General features: G+C 40.4%; 2 protein-coding genes across 2 annotated transcripts; one reads left to right on the forward strand and one right to left on the reverse strand.

Annotated features, from left to right (window-relative positions):
- Positions 1 to 7,253: 7,253 nt before the first annotated feature.
- Positions 7,254 to 10,040, forward strand: LOC137594988 (transforming protein RhoA). Its single transcript, XM_068314724.1, has 5 exons — positions 7,254 to 7,354; positions 8,253 to 8,410; positions 8,648 to 8,768; positions 9,099 to 9,229; positions 9,311 to 10,040. The coding sequence occupies exons 2-5, from the start codon at positions 8,255 to 8,257 to the stop codon at positions 9,482 to 9,484; spliced, it is 582 nt and encodes a 193-aa protein (XP_068170825.1). The 5' UTR covers positions 7,254 to 7,354; positions 8,253 to 8,254; the 3' UTR covers positions 9,485 to 10,040.
- Positions 10,041 to 10,194: 154 nt separating this feature from the next.
- On the reverse strand, positions 10,195 to 14,127 carry LOC137594987 (transmembrane protein 43). The gene is made up of 12 exons (XM_068314723.1): positions 13,954 to 14,127; positions 13,514 to 13,660; positions 13,287 to 13,421; positions 12,700 to 12,794; positions 12,538 to 12,587; positions 12,385 to 12,454; positions 12,187 to 12,257; positions 11,954 to 12,081; positions 11,795 to 11,869; positions 11,410 to 11,511; positions 11,130 to 11,247; positions 10,195 to 11,040 (listed from the first exon to the last, which is right to left on the reverse strand). The coding sequence occupies exons 1-12, from the start codon at positions 13,969 to 13,971 to the stop codon at positions 10,838 to 10,840; spliced, it is 1,212 nt and encodes a 403-aa protein (XP_068170824.1). The 5' UTR covers positions 13,972 to 14,127; the 3' UTR covers positions 10,195 to 10,837.
- Between the last annotated feature and the right edge of the window lie 1,987 nt (positions 14,128 to 16,114).

The raw sequence follows: 16,114 nt of genomic DNA on the forward strand, positions 1-16,114 counted from the left end.
AACAATGAAACTGAATTGTTTTGGATTAGATAACAGTAATGGTAGCGTTTGAGCACTTTTTGGCTCAGTTAGGCAAGTCTTCATCTTATTTTTTCAGACTTTAAGCCAATGAGAAGTTTGTTCCACGATGAGTGTAATTCTAATCATTCTCTCATGATTAGGTTTTACTGGTCAAATCCAATTTCTGTATACGAAATCCAAATTTTAACAGTTGATGGTACAATGATAAGGCACTTGTTACGTAAAGTTTGAATGTGAGAGGAGTGGAGTTCAGAAACACTGTATGACATGAGGACTGGAGATCCAGTAGTGGTTGACTGAGCACAATCTCCTGTAAAATCAGACACCTTCCATTTTAGGAGGCAAAACAACGTCTTAAAAAGAGTGAGCGCATCAAAAGCTCACATTGTAAAATCTTTTGTAAAGAATTTCTGTTCTGTAAACGGAGCTCTTTTTTTCTCCAGAAGAGTGTCATACATACCTGTTGATATTCATATGTCCAGAAAAATAAAATATTTTTAAATACTTAACTTTTTTAATTGTTGGATGATGATTGCCACGTCAGCATGTAGATGTTTGTCAGGTGTTTCCATCAGTTTGCGATGGTACTGAGCATTGCTAAGAAAGCTTATCAGGATTAGACATCCACTTACTAATACCCTGCTGCATCAACTGGGACAAGTTCCATTTTATCGGTCTTAAATATTTTAAAGTATTTTTGATCTATATTTAAAAAGCACATTCATTGCGACACTTTCCACATAATTTCTATCAGATTATAAAAACTAGAGGTTTGAGACCTGAAGTCAACATTATTCCTGAACCACATGTAACAGACTTTCATGTCTGTGATCGCTCACGATGGAAATACATAAAACAAAACATTTTATATTGAAGTACCCGTTTTACAATTTAAAGTCAGCAAAGTATTTTAAGAAGCTAAAGTATTAAGTTGATTCCAAACTTCTCATCACACCATGGTGCCTGTCAGCATTATATTCTTTTTCCAGTTGGGTTCTTCTGACTCAGTATTACCATGTTCGCCAAAGTCCAACCTACTGCTTTCACCCAGATCCTGGGAAATGAGAGTGGATGTGAGAAGAAGGCTGCAATTCCCAGACGTAGTGCGCATAACCTTTTGCCCAGATATTGTACTAGTTGACCACATTTTCCATGTCAAGAGGAAGTTAAAGCAAACAGTCCAGATCAGGGAGGAATTCACAAGGTGGCATTGCTGGAAAGTCTGCAAAACCATCAGCAAACATCATCTTAAAGGGGAAAGCATGAGCTGCCCGAGGTCCGTGCAGAGTCCTTTATAAGGTGTAGAAAAAAATGTCCAAAACCTCTATGGTGGCCAAGGAAGATGATCAATAAGATCTTGTCCAAGGACACAATGCTTTCAAGTTAGACATTAGCAGAATAATGTGTTGTTTGAAAAAAAAGAAAAATCCTCCACCATTGCCCCAGTGTCAGACAATTTCCCTCCTGCACATGTCAGATTACAAAATCTTCTCTGGAAGTGTAAGAATGATTTTCCAATCTAACATGGATGCCTGCATACATGAATACAAGCATCCAGAGCAGCTGTATTGATGAGGCCAAGGAGAATAAATGGACCACAGAGTTGTTTTAAAATATTGCAAATGCCAATATCTCAGTTCCGCACAACCTCATATATACAGTATGAAGGACTTGACCAAACTCAGGATGACCTCAGCCCAGCTCATAAACAACTGGAAGCCCCTCCAAAGTGGCATTCAAACACGATACGCCAACTCTCTCATTTTATTTATGAGGGCACGAACCTTCTAATAACAGAAGTAGAAGGCAAGAACCATGGCACCACTCTAGAGTGGGATCACGAGGGCTGGTTCTTAAGTGACATCATGCTAAAGTTGTGTCAAGATAGATGCTGGAAACCCTCAAGAATGTTGATAGAACAGAATGTATTTGAGTTCAGAAAGTCCAAACAGTGTGGTGATCATTGTTGCAAATAATGCATTTATGGATGGTTGAATTGAATTACTTACTTCACTGTTGCTGTCCTCACTGACTATGATGCCTGAACTACAGTACATGTTATTAGTACCTGTGTTTTTTTCACAATGGTTACCTACCTTATATTAAAAAGACACATGTCTTTGAATCCTACCTGTTTCCACAGTAATTTTTGTTTTGTACAATCCATAACCAGTTACAGTGAGCCTGTAATCATCCCATTTAACACCATCTGACTGTGTCTGAAGAAGGCCACCGGGATTATTAGAGACCCACATCACTTCAGCCACAAGCTGCTTTGCCTTCAGTGAGTGCATTAGCGGTAGGACCACTAAGTAGTTTGTCAGTCATGTTACCTCAAAATTACACTTTAATGCAGAACATTGCTAAATATTACTTTACTTACTGCATACCTGCCTAATCTTCTAAATGTCAGACGAAGGACTTTTCTCTGTACTGTTATTAGAGTTAAGTGCTTGGGTCTCACCACTGACCATCAGATATTATTAGAGACTTAAATATTCAATTGCTGTTAAAGAAAATGCATTAATCAAGTCCAATTTATGGAATAAATCTCAGTTTGTACATGTTAACAATGAGTCTGTACGAATCAGATTTATTAAACAGAGTTCCTCAGGGTTCCGTGGTTGGACAAATATTCACATTATATGATCCCTTCAGCAAATATTACTAGGAAACACTCCATCAATTTCCATTGTCATGCAGAGTTATACAGCACTTATCAATAAATCCAGGTAGAGCTAATCAAGTACTTAAGCTTGATGCTTATCTTATGAACCAGATGATGTCCAATTTATGTGTAATTCAGACACAACTGAGGATACTGCACTGGGCTATGTCCTCCAACTTGCAGAATTTTTTTTTTAAAACAGCTCTTTTCACCTCCGTAATATCTCAAAAACTAGGCACATTCTATCTCAAAAAGATGGGCAAGCTGTGGTGGCATTCCACTTACCATAAGGCCAGTGATTCAATCAACAGCCTTTACATTCAACAGGTCAAAGTGTCCCTATAGTCACGATACTGACCATTGTGTGGATGATTGTATTTATGGTTACTGATGTCAATGAGCAGGTGGTGCTTTGCATGGTATGGATTCCACCATTGTGCAAGTGTTTGTATGAATTGGTGAATTTTTGTTTCAGTTATATGGTCAGTTTACTTTATATGGTCAGTTTCACAATATAAATACTGTCGATTTAACATTTAGGAAAAATTAATCCACACAGTTGTTGCTTCCCAAATGGATTGTTGTGATTTCCAATCATCAGACTGTCCCTGTAAGTCTCAAAAGGCTGGTGATCCAGAATGCTGCTGCAAATGTACTGACCAGAGCTAGTGTAAGAGATCTCCCGTATTAGCCTCTCCTTAAAGAGCTTGTAGATGCACTACCCGTGTAGAGTATTATGTTCCCAGGATGAACGGTTACTTGTAATCCTTAGAGTCCGAAACCAGAATGGGAAACAGAGTCTTCAGTTATCAGGTTCCTTCATTTTCCAACTTCAGTGTGAGAGGCAGACACTCTCTATATCTAAGAGCATCTTAAATATTTCCTTTTTAGAGAAACAAAATTTGTACTGTAATTAAGGCTGACCTCAGATAAAACTTAATTATGCTGTTCTAGCCTTGGACTCCTGGGAGACACGACTAGTAATCAGACTTCTTCCCCGGAGTTTATGAATTGCAGATTAAATGCAGATTACTGTGGATTGTAATTGGATCTATTGATGGGACTATAATGCCATCATTATTATAGTGTGCTTTGATTATTATTATCATTATTTTTATTTTATTATGAGTATTATTATGAGTGTTGTTACCACAGTGCTATGAAAATGCAAGCTTTCTATTGCTGTCTATCTCTATCTCTCTCCCTCCCTCTTTTTCTCTCCATCTACCTGCACATCTTTCTCTCTACCAGTGTCTTTCCATCTTCCTCTCTGTGTATCACCTCTACCGGTCAAAGCACACATTCAAAAATAGTTTTTCTTCGCCTCTACTGCCAACATCTTTCAATTGTTGAGTCTCTGTAGAGCAGTGCTTCTCAATTATTTTCTGTTGCGCTCCCCCACTCTCCGCCGTGACTATAAATAATATCAATTGTCTATAAAATTGTTAAGTACACCTCTGCATAACATTGTATCCTTATAAACGTTAAAGAAAACAAAAGAGGACAAAAAGAAATATACCTCAATTTATAACAAGGAATAATTTTATTAACATTATTTTTTAGTCTACAACAGAAAAGTTTTAAGTGCATCAATTTGCCTGAAATAAAAAAAAACGTCGTTTAAAATGTAGACATTTTTCAACAACTTATTGGACTTATAATAACCATTTGAACTGAAAAATAAAATTGAATAAAATCAATAAATAATAAGAAATTAAAATTCAGTTCAGCAACATTAACTGAGGGGCACAACATATAAAACACCTAAACCTTCTTCTTTTTCTCCTTTCGGCTTTTCCCTTCAGGGATCGCCACAGCAAATCAGTTGCCTCCATCTAACCCTGTCTTCTGCATCCTCTTCTCTCACACCAACTGGTCTTCCTCTAGGTCTCCTGGCTGACAGTTCAAAACCCAGCGTCCTTCTACCAATATATTCTCTCCTCTGGACATGTCCAAACCATCTCAGTCTGGCCTCTCTGACTTTATCTCCAAAACCTCTAACATGTGCTGTCCCTCTGATGTACTCATTCCTGATCCTATCCTTCCTGGTCACTCCCAGAGAGAACCTCAGCATCTTCATCTCTGCTACCTCCAGCTCTGTCTCCTGTCTTTTCCTCAGTGACACTGTCTCTAGACCAAACAACATCGCTGGTCTCACCACAGTTTTGTACACCTTTCCTTTCATTTTAGCTGAAACTCTTCTATCACACATCACACCTGACACTTTTCTCCACCTGTTCCATCCTGCCTGCACACTCTTCTTCACCTATTTTCCACACTCTCCATTGCTCTGGACTGTTGACCTTAAGTTCTTAAAATCCTCCACCTTCTTGATCTCTTTTCCCTGTAACCTCACTCTTCCACTTGGGTCCCTCTCATTCACACACATGCACTCTGTCTTACTGCGGCTAACCTTCATTCCTCTCCTTTCCAGGACAAACCTCCATCTCTCTAGCTTCTCCTCCACCTTTCCCTGTTCTCACTACAGATCACAATGTCTTCATAGTCCATGGAGATTCCTGTCTAACCTCGTCTGTCAGCCTGTCCATCACCATAGCGAACAAGAAGGGTCTCAGAGCTGATCCCTGATGCAGTCCCACCTCAACCTTGAACTCCTCTGTCACACCTACAGCACACCTCACCACTGTCTTACAGTCCTCATACATGTCCTGCACCGCTCTAACATACTTCTCTGCCACTCCAGACTTCCTCATACAATACCACAGTTCCTCTCTGGGCACCCTGTCATAAGCTTTCTCCAGATCTACAAAAACACAATGCAGCTCCGTTTGACCTTCTCTGTACTTCTCTATCAACATCCTCAAAGCAAATACTGCATCTGTAGTACTCTTTTTTGGCATGAAACCATACTGCTGCTCACAAATGCTCACTTCTGCCCTCACTCTAGCTTCACCTACTCTTTCCCATAACTTCATTGTATGGCTCATCAGCTTTATTCCTCTGTAGTTGCCACAACTCTGCACATCTCCCTTGTTTGTAAAAATGGCCACCAGCACACTTCTTCTCCATTCCTCAGGCATCTTCTCACTATTTAAGATCCTGTTAAACAACCCAGTTAGAAACTCTATTTTCATCTCTCCCAGACACTTCCACACCTCCACAGGTATATCATCAGGACCAAGTGCCTTTCCACTCTTCATCCTCTTCAATGCCCTCCTCACTTCATCCTGACTAATCTTTGCTACTTCCTGGTCCACAGCAGCTACTTTTTCTGGTCGTTGTTCTCTCTCATTTTCCTCATTTTCCCATCACACTACTGCCACCTGTCAATACATTTCCATCCCTATCCTTAATCACCCTAATCTGCTGCATGTCCTTCCCATCTCTGTCTTTCTGTCTTGCCAACCTGTCATAGATTTGATCCACATGTTTGATTTGGCAAAAGTTTTACGTCGGATGCCCTTCCTGACACAACCCTCTGTATTTATCCGGGCTTGGGACCGGCACAAACAAAATGAATAAAACAATTTGTGGTTGTTGTTTTTTTTGAGGAAATGAGAAAGGCAGGATCAGAGGACCGTCGAGCGGCTGGGTGCACACTTAGAGATAGGGTGAGGAGCTCAGTCACCAGGGAGGAGCTGCTGGTCCTCCGCCTCGAGCGGTGCCAGCTGAGGTGGCTCGGGCATCTGTTCCAGATGCCTCTTGGACACCTCTTTGGGGAGGTGTTCCAGGCATGTCCTACTGGGAGGAGACCTCAAGGAACACCTATGACACGCTGGAGGGACTATGTCTCTCGGCTGGCCTGGGAGCGCCTCGGGATCCCCCCAGAGGAGCTGGAGGAGGTGTCTGGGGAGAGGGAAGTATGGGCATCCCTCCTGAGACTGGTGCCCCCGCAACCCGGCCCCGGATAAGCGGTAGATGATGGATGGATGAATGGAAACAGTTTCTCCTTCACTGTGGTCACAGTGAAGCTCAGCGCTACAGACGCTTCTTCTTAGTTCCTTGAGCTAATACTCCCTGGGCACACCTGACAATGAGTGCCACTGCTTACTACTGTAGTGGATGTGCAATTTACTTAATTCTAGTACGGCAAAAAAAGCATATTCCCCAGGGTAACACGCCTCTGGGAGGGCATGCTCCGCTATTTGAGAAATGCCGCTGTTGAGTAAGAACCACAGTGCTCTACTTGAAAATACCTCGCTGTAACTTTTTTGTAATTTGATGCGATATACATTATATAAAACTGAGTGAATAAACATTCAAATGTGTTATAAAGCCGATCAAATATAAAAAATATTTTGAATTAATATCTAATTGTTCATTTAAAATGTCTTTAGAATCATGCAAACCATTTTTCTTAGTGACAACAACAACAACACCAACAACAACCACAACAACAACAACAACAATAATAATAATAATAATAATAATAATAATAATAATAATAATAATAATAACAATATATGATTCATAATAAAAATTAATAGAAAAAGGCTATAATTGTGAAAGATAAAGTCTTCCTTGTAGATAATTATTGTTGTCATTGGTTTGATGACGTTTCAATCACGGTGCTCGTCATACTGGCCCCGCCCCCTCCCCCCCCCCTTGTTAATCCTCCAGCGGACAGGGCAGCAGCGACCGAGGCCAACAAAGCACTAGCGAGACTTGGAAAACAATTGGATAGATTTTAAACCAACCATTTCGGTAAGAGTGTGATGTTTCATCCATGTATGGTTCCTGTGTCTTGTCAACGTGGTTGATTTGTAACATCAGGGTCCCATAGATTTTCGTGAACCTCTGTTTTATTCAGCTTTTGCTTGCCCACTAGCTAACGGACCGATGAAGTCGCAGTGACTTCCGTTTTGCTCTGTCTCGGTAATTAGCTCGCTCAACCGGTTTCTCGGAGAAAGAAAAAAAAAGACGTTTAGCTGACTGGTTTGACGGGAACTCCAGATATCACCGTTATATTAATATAATCAGATAACTACACACAGCACTAGCCAAATACCCGGCTAACGCTAACTGGATAGCTACAGTGAGGCTAGCTAGGCGTCAGGTCTTTAGTAAACAGAACCTCCTAGCTAACAACATTGTGGGTCATTCTCTACTGTAAGGATTCTCCACTGTTCAATAGTATCTGTAATTATCTTAGCGTTATGGTTAGTTTATACAATCACATGTTAGTTGTGTAGAACAAACTTTAAAACGGAATGATTTTTGTAACCTGACGCCGGCATGATGGTCATTTGAGAGGAAATTTAACATGGAAGACAGTTCCTTCAGTATTTAACCGAAGGTGCAAAGAGTCATGGTTATGTTTGAATTACAGTAATGTATGTAGTAATGTATAATAAGCCTGCTGTAAGGTGGACTGTGTGTACACCGTGTGTCCGGGATGGTGTGACTGAACGCCACTTTACCCGCAGGTCTTCATTTCAGATGGTTTTGTCATTGTTCCAACAAAATACAAGGTTGCTGAGACCTCATAGCTTCTCTTCGGTGTAGTTGTGGTGGTTGCAAAATGAATGCATGATTGCATGCAATGTTGTTGTTTTTTCGTATGCCACTAGACTTACTAATTTCAGTTCTCTCTTTTCTACAGCTATGGCTGCAATTAGGAAAAAGCTGGTGATAGTGGGAGATGGAGCCTGCGGGAAGACCTGTCTACTCATTGTTTTTAGTAAGGACCAGTTTCCAGAGGTCTATGTGCCTACCGTGTTTGAGAACTACGTTGCTGACATTGAAGTTGATGGTAAACAGGTAAGTATTCAAATCAACTATTTTCACATAGAAACTGATTACAACAACAATGCTGCAAGTTGTGATTTGATTTGTTAATGTACTTGAGATTGTCAATGGATGCTGAATTTATGACAGTTATTAAAGCTGCGTTCTTAATTTGGATTGATTTGATGTAATGTCACACCTCTGTACCCGAAACCTGCTGAATATCGTCTGGCTTCATGTGGTTGGTAAGATTGTTCGCTCTGATGGCAGGTTGAGTTGGCACTCTGGGATACAGCGGGTCAAGAAGACTATGACAGACTGCGCCCGCTGTCCTATCCAGACACCGATGTCATCCTCATGTGCTTTTCCATCGACAGCCCCGACAGTCTTGGTAAGTTGTGAGTGAGCACTGATGATGTATGTTAATGTTTGTGTTACAAGGTAATGTAAAGAGCTTAGATGGCTTAGATTTAAAATAGCTGTAAATAATTAATGTTGTTGGAGATGTAATAGTATGTTCTGTTCTACCATGTGAATGGTTTTTTTCTCATTCCAATACAATGCAGCAGGGAATTTGGAAGATGCCATCCCACTTTGAGCCATGTCTCCATGTTTGATATACTGTTAACATTTCCTGATATTTTCAATTAATCTGACCTACATGTGCTGGACACTGTTGTTGTCTGTTCTGATCAATGTCATCTTTTTCCCTATTATGCAGAGAACATCCCAGAAAAATGGACACCTGAGGTGAAACACTTTTGCCCCAATGTTCCCATTATCCTGGTGGGAAATAAAAAAGACCTGCGCAATGATGAGCACACCCGTAGGGAGCTCGCAAAAATGAAACAGGTAAAATTTTAAAAATAAATACATAAAACAAAAGACTAGTTAGTTTTTGTGTCCTAAAACTAATTGTGACCTTTCCTTTAGGAACCTGTGAAGCCAGAGGATGGGCGGGATATGGCTAACAGGATTGGTGCCTTTGGATACATGGAGTGCTCTGCAAAAACAAAGGATGGCGTGAGGGAAGTGTTTGAGATGGCCACCAGGGCCGCACTACAGGCTAGACGCGGAAAGAAGAGCAGTAAATGTGCGCTACTGTAAGCGGGGCCCTCAGGACTGCCTCCTACCAGGGGAAAATGAAGAGCATTAGGTCAAACTACCCCCAAACACACTCACAAAAAAGGACTTCTCTCCCCAGTTTTTACTAAAGGTGTAATGCTTTTACTTTCTTTGTCTTAAGCAAAAGTAGTCAGGTTCTGTCAGTATTCAATTTTTGAGGTTATGGAAAATACAATTTTCTACTTAAACATGAGTAAATTTGCCATAATGGAACATCCTTCAACGTGTTATTTCATCACAGATATCAGCCAGGCGACCTGTTGTGTCATACTTGGCAACTACAGTTGCGTGCTTAAACCCTGCCTGATCTGAGGAATGTTTCACAGCCAACTAGGGTGAAGTACCTGTGCACTGTGACCCGTAGTCCTGTAATTATAACAAGGAGATGCACATGAAGTTAAAATTTGTGCCCTTCATATACAAATCCTATGTGCATTATGACCACATGCACAACATGAGACTGGAAAATCATTTTGTTAAAATGCAAATGGAAACTTAGTGTTTTGTGTAATAAATTACTTTGTAAGAATCTTCATAATTCGTCTCACTTGCTTGATGAATGCTTAGAACTTCTGAGGTCTGACCAACCTACCCTTCCACTTTTCATGGTACACCATTGAGTAATTTTTGTGTTATCCAGAAAACGGATGTAATGCTATTGAAGGCATTTGGGGTTTTTTTATTAAATCCCTGGTGATTTGGGCACTTCTATTTTGAAGATGAAAGTTAACTCAAGTGCAGCTTTTACAGAGAAAATGAAAGATAAGAAGACTTCTACTTGACATTAGCAATGCACTCCATTTTTGCCAGTTGATTAGGTCCACCTGCCTCATACCAGTGTCATCTAACTTTGGTGCAATAAATCCCACCTTGATTAAGGTTAAGTTTTTGATTATTTTGTCCACTGGGTTTTTTCTAACAAATGTAGACTAAACAGGTATAGTAAATCACCTCCAACATTTAAACTTGATTAAATATACCTCAAAACTGCCATTTGAGTGGTTGTAGAGCACAACAAGTCTTACATTTACAAGAATGAGAATACAAAAATATTTTGCAATAAAATATAAAGCAGAAAATGGTTTTCAGTGCATTTTGAAGCAAAAAAGTATCTTCATGAAGGCATTCTATTATATGTAAACAAAGGTGTGTGTGGGAATATTGAACTCATTTTTAAAAGAAATACATCCTTATTGAAACATCACTGATTAAACCAGTCAGAACAAAATGCATTTTCTACTGTTGACTGTTCTACCAAAGAAAGTGATTCCCACACAGTGCAAAACCAACAACATGCCTCATTATCTCCAACAGAACTGTAGCCAGGTAAAAAGATCATTCATTCTTCTTGGCTGGAAGTCTGGAGCGGGCGAGAAACACGGGAACCAGTGCTAGTGCTCCCAGAGCCATGGCCACCAGGGGTCTGTAATAAAACCAACCTACTCCAATGGTGAGAAGAGACAGAGAGCAGGAGACGCACAAAGCGAAGATCTTCAGCCCCACAGACACAAGCTCTCTGAGAACAGGAACCCAGTCCACTGGAGGCAAACAGAGTATGAGGAGTGAGATGCTGAGAAAGAAAGTCTTTCATGGTGTGGATGTGCAACAGCAGTGAGCGTTTGTTTACCCAGTGTGAAGATGATTCGTGTGGTCAACTGAATACTAATGAACATGAGGAGCCAGCCAGCAGCCCTGAGTCCCCACGTCTTCACACTGTTGTACTGATGTTGTTTAGCAAAAACTTCCTGCAGGAAACAATATGAGTACATTAACTACCAGACCCAAGGACCAACTGAAAAATGCCATCTTTAGATAAAAATAGTATAAGCATACATAAACAATATTTATACCTAAAAAATTATTTAAATTTCCGACAAAGGAGAAATGAATCAAAAACCCACACCGACCTCTGCAGAGAGCTCCTCCAGATAGAGAATCTCCAGAGTGTCTCCTGACATGGTTTTGAAAGGCCTCAACTGTTCATCTCTCTGCATGGCTACAACACTGACCTGGAACAGTTTTAACAAGCAAGTGAAGAAGAATATTACAACTGAAATAGTAGAATGTCTCTAAATTAACTGCAACAACTTCCATCAATAAATCCATTTTTTTCCTCAATCAGTCATCCAGAATAATAATTTCTGTACTTAATAAAAAGTGCAATTCATTTAACATCAAGAATAAAAATGTTTTATCATTCAGTGTAACAACTGCCATAATGACATTGCAACAGAAATAAATGCAGATAAAAGAAGGGAAAAAAGTGAATGAGTCATCATCTTTAGGACTCACAGTTTGAGCTGTGCCAAGGGGCGATGTCTCACCGCTCAGTCCAGCAAAGGAGAATTGTACGCGAACATCCCCGACCTTACAACAGTCAAATAAGATTGAACTCATAAACGCCATTATGGAGTAGAATATGTGCACAGCATGTCAAATTATGAATTTCACCTCCGGCCTGCGTGGATGTTGAGTGTGATAGAAATAATCATCGTTAATGGTGAGAAAAGGGTCCGAGGTCTCGGCTGGAAAATTCCTCAAGCTCAGTGTCTGGAAGTTATCGATCTGCTCCACCAGGCCTGAGGAGGACCAAACAATGAACTGATCATATGTCAAAAATCTAAGTAATGCAGTAAATAATACAGTATCTGTTTAGCTTTGTGTAGTATGTTTATGTCAGGTACCTTTAGACAGAATCAGCGGTCCAGCTCTGACCTCTGGAGCCACCACTGTGACACTTTCAACCGCCATGGCACTAAGAATGAAAGGCTAAATTACAAATGATGTTGACCAAAATGCTGAAAAATGACTTCTTCAAAAATATTATTAGTGATTTTTAATGCCACATGCAAAAACAGAATGATGTTAAAATACCACAATACCTTGGATTCTGGTGACCAATTTCTTTATCAAAATTACGGCTGTTGATCAGCTCTGATTTCCACTCCGTGTCTAAGTGAAAATACATTTATGTTTGAATAACTCCCTTGAGTTCAATCAGAGACAAAAGTTTACAGTTTTAATTAACAACTCACTGTATGTGTACGTCGTCTCAGTTTTGGTTTGGCCGTCCTCTTCATAGTCCCTGAAATGAGTTGTTCAGTGTCAAACCTACTTCAGAACAATAATGCATTCTAGACACCACTTCAATCCCAAACCACAACCTGAAAATTGACATATATATGAAACAGACTCACTTGCTTTCTTGGTGCTCCACCCACTGATACATCTCCACCTGCCTCTGTAGCTTCACTGCATGCAGCACCACTCCATAGTTGGGGTCATGCAGAGGCTACAGAGATAGACATGTACATGATTAATTGCCTAAGTAAAATGTACTCAAAAGAAACTGATTTTCATTTGAATTCCTGCATTTAGAACATCGATGTCAAAATCAACAACTGAATGAAAAAATTAAAGAATGAAAAATAATTTACAGGTTTAAATAACATCCCGTTTTACACATTAAACTGTGTTAAACTTTTACAAAACTACTACTTTTCTGTTTTGGCTGCAGATAAAATGCTATTTATTGATCTCTTGTCTCCACTGATACTGTTCTATCATATGCATATGATAAAGCTATATTACATCGCCATTACATCTGACATCATTTACAACCGGACGAATATGCTTAATCATGGAAAAACAAAGGCTACAAGAATGACAACCTGTCAAGTGTCTCTAAAACAAATTGCTGATTTGCAGCTTCACAGAAGTCTGGTTCCAGTTGTTTGCTTGAGAAAACAGTTTGATGCATGTTGGGAAAAAACAATCAGTCTACCTGTGACGTTTGCAGCTGTGCTGACAGGTGAACTAGACGCTCGTTGTTCTGTGGGTCAAGGGTGGGGAAAGGGCCCAACGAAACGACCTGAGAGAGGCCCTCATCCAGGGATGAAGCTGTTCGTAGAGCCCTTCCCTGAGGACCAACGCAGAGCGCTGTGTTAGTCTGCTGTGGCATTAACACATGACTTAATGTGATCTCTTGGAGCACAAATGTGCCCTCCTTACCTCATTGGTGAAGAGAACATGAATAGAGAGGAAAAACAGTCCAACACCAAGGACTGTTCCTCCTGCAGTTTCACCTAATCGCTCCAGGAATCCAGGATTGGAACGAACAGTCACACGTCTGTGTTGATTTGGGTCTTTGGCTGAAAACTGAGTGAAATATACAAGAACGCTGAATGCAACGATTTACACAAATGTATACAGAGAGATGGATGACGTCACTGGCTGACTTTTCAGTATTGTAGATTTCAGGTTATTCTGAATTCTAGGCTGGCCTTTGACCCTGTTAAATCGTTGAAATCACAGCTAACAGACAACAACATAGATGGAAGACCACCTAATTTAGGTTTTAGCTTTGATAGAAGTCCATTCTGTTACTGCAATCCAGGAAGAGCTACTATCTTCATTACACACCATTAAAGTAATTAAACTGCATCACTTACTGACTGTGTTGAAGACATGTCTCCGACGTATCCAACTCAGGGGGACAAGATTGATGGAAGTCAGGAAACCAACTGACAGTGGAAGGAAGTTGTCGAAACACAGATACGTGTCATTCAGGGTGCGCTTATATTTATTTCCGGTGTATGGCCGACACGGGGCGGGCTACAAAGGTCTAGGTTAGATAGTTGATATACCCGTCCACCCACATCAGCTGTGTGCCTCAGTGAATATAACAAACTTACCTATAAACTGAACACTGAAGGACCCGCCTTCTTATGCCTCTGATTGGATCGTAGTTTTTGTATCCATTTCCGTCCTTGCCTTGGTTGGTTAGATTTTACCAAGAAGAGCGATGATTGGCTACAATTCCTGCATACTTATTAGGCAAACGCAGGAAGACAGAGTCGGGCGGGTTAGTCCATGGCCTTTTGTGACAGATTAAATAACGTACTTCGTGTAGTGACTGTAGTCATGAACAGTTGTACATATACTCAGTACTGTTCTCAATTAAAGATAAAATGAACTGTACTATTTTACGCATTATCCTCACCACCAGAGTCATCCTGCACAGCACCATCCTATACTGTTTGGGTACACTCTCGCCTACCACTGCTTTGTAGTCACTGATCTCCTTCAGGTTACACCGTCTACACAAGATGTAGTCTACCTGTGTGCTCCTACCCCCACTCTTATAGGTCACCCCTATGTTCCTGCCTCTTCTGGAAGAAAGTATTCACTATAGCCATTTCCATCCTTTTTGCAAAGTCAACCACCATCTGTCCTTCTGCGGTCCTCCAACAATACCAAACGTGCCCATCACCTCCTCATCACCTCTGTTTCCTGCACCAACATGTCCATTGAAGTCTGCACCAATGACAACTCTCACTTCTAGGTATGCTCTGCATCACTTCATCAAAGTCCAACCAGAATTTCTCCTTCTCCTCATGGAGCTCCTTCTCCTGTGGAGCATGCCCACTAACAACATTGAACATCACACCTTCGATTTCTAGCTTCAGACTCATCACTCTAACTGACACTCATTTTACCTCCAGGACATTCCTAATAAACTCCTCCTTCAAGATAACTCCTACTCCATTTCTCTTCCTATCTACACCATGATAGAACAGCTTGAACCCTGCTCCTAAGCTTCTAGCCTTGCTACCTTTCCACCTGGTCTCCTGGACACACAGTATGTCTACCTTCCTCCTCTGCATCATGTCAACCACCTCTCTACCTTTTCCTGTCATAGTTCCAACATTCAGCATCCATACTCTCAGTCCTATACTTTTGACATTCCTTTTCTCTCTCTTCCTACGAACACACTTTCCTCCTCTCCTTCTTTGCCCAACAGTAATCCAATTTCCATCGGCACCCTGTAGGTCAACAGCAACGATGGCGGTCGTTGTTAACCCTGGCCTCGACCGATCCTGTATGGAAGTCATATATTCGATTCACATATTGATTTGGCAAAAGTTTTACGTCGGATGCCCTTTCTGACACAACCCTCTGTATTTATCCGGGTTTAGGACCGGCACAATAAGACACTGGCTTATGCCCTCTTGTAGCTACATTATTTTACGCATTATACTGTGACGCCATTACTTGCCAGAGTAGATATTGTCCTGTTTACTCCACATTTAAATCTGGCATTTTAATTACTCATTACTTTTCAGATTATGATTTTCATAATCCTCCTGACCCGTGAAGTCGATGGCTGTCCGATGTCCTGTTTTGAATAGGTAATCTGAAGAATAGTTTCCCTCTTTGTAATGAATAAATTTTACTCAACATTTTCATTCACCGTTGCTTAAGCATTAATATCGTCCTCCCTGTCATTCTTTTTTCCTTCCAGATTATACATGAATATTATGATGATACAGATTATTTTGTGCAAAACAGAAAAGCTTAGTTGCATGAAAAGGTAATTATAGACACATTGGTGGAAATCAGCAGCATCATCAAAACGGTGGGACAGTTTATTAAACCCGCACATGGAATGGTAAACCCAGAGCACTGAGTAGAACCTTTTTTATTAGTTCACCAGCTGTATTTAATATAGTTGTATAATTTGAATACAACAACTACTAACTACTACTACTACTACTACTACTACTACTACTACTACTATACAACCAATAATAATAATAATAATAATAATAA

Source organism: Antennarius striatus, chromosome 5, assembly GCF_040054535.1.
Source record: "Antennarius striatus isolate MH-2024 chromosome 5, ASM4005453v1, whole genome shotgun sequence".
In the NCBI taxonomy this organism is placed as follows: Eukaryota; Metazoa; Chordata; class Actinopteri; order Lophiiformes; family Antennariidae; genus Antennarius; species Antennarius striatus.

Excerpts from the sequence above, each read along its gene's own strand:
- LOC137594987 (XM_068314723.1), bottom strand. Across the intron at positions 13,422-13,513 it reads ATGTTCTCTTCACCAATGAG|GGAAGGGCTCTACGAACAGC; the intron begins GTAAGGAGGGCA and ends GTTGGTCCTCAG. Across the intron at positions 12,258-12,384 it reads ATTGGTCACCAGAATCCAAG|TGCCATGGCGGTTGAAAGTG; the intron begins GTATTGTGGTAT and ends TTTCATTCTTAG.
- LOC137594988 (XM_068314724.1), top strand. The coding sequence starts at position 8,255 with ATGGCTGCAATTAGGAAAAAGCTGGTGATAGTGGGAGATGGAGCCTGC. Across the intron at positions 8,769-9,098 it reads CGACAGCCCCGACAGTCTTG|AGAACATCCCAGAAAAATGG; the intron begins GTAAGTTGTGAG and ends CCTATTATGCAG. Across the intron at positions 9,230-9,310 it reads AGCTCGCAAAAATGAAACAG|GAACCTGTGAAGCCAGAGGA; the intron begins GTAAAATTTTAA and ends CCTTTCCTTTAG.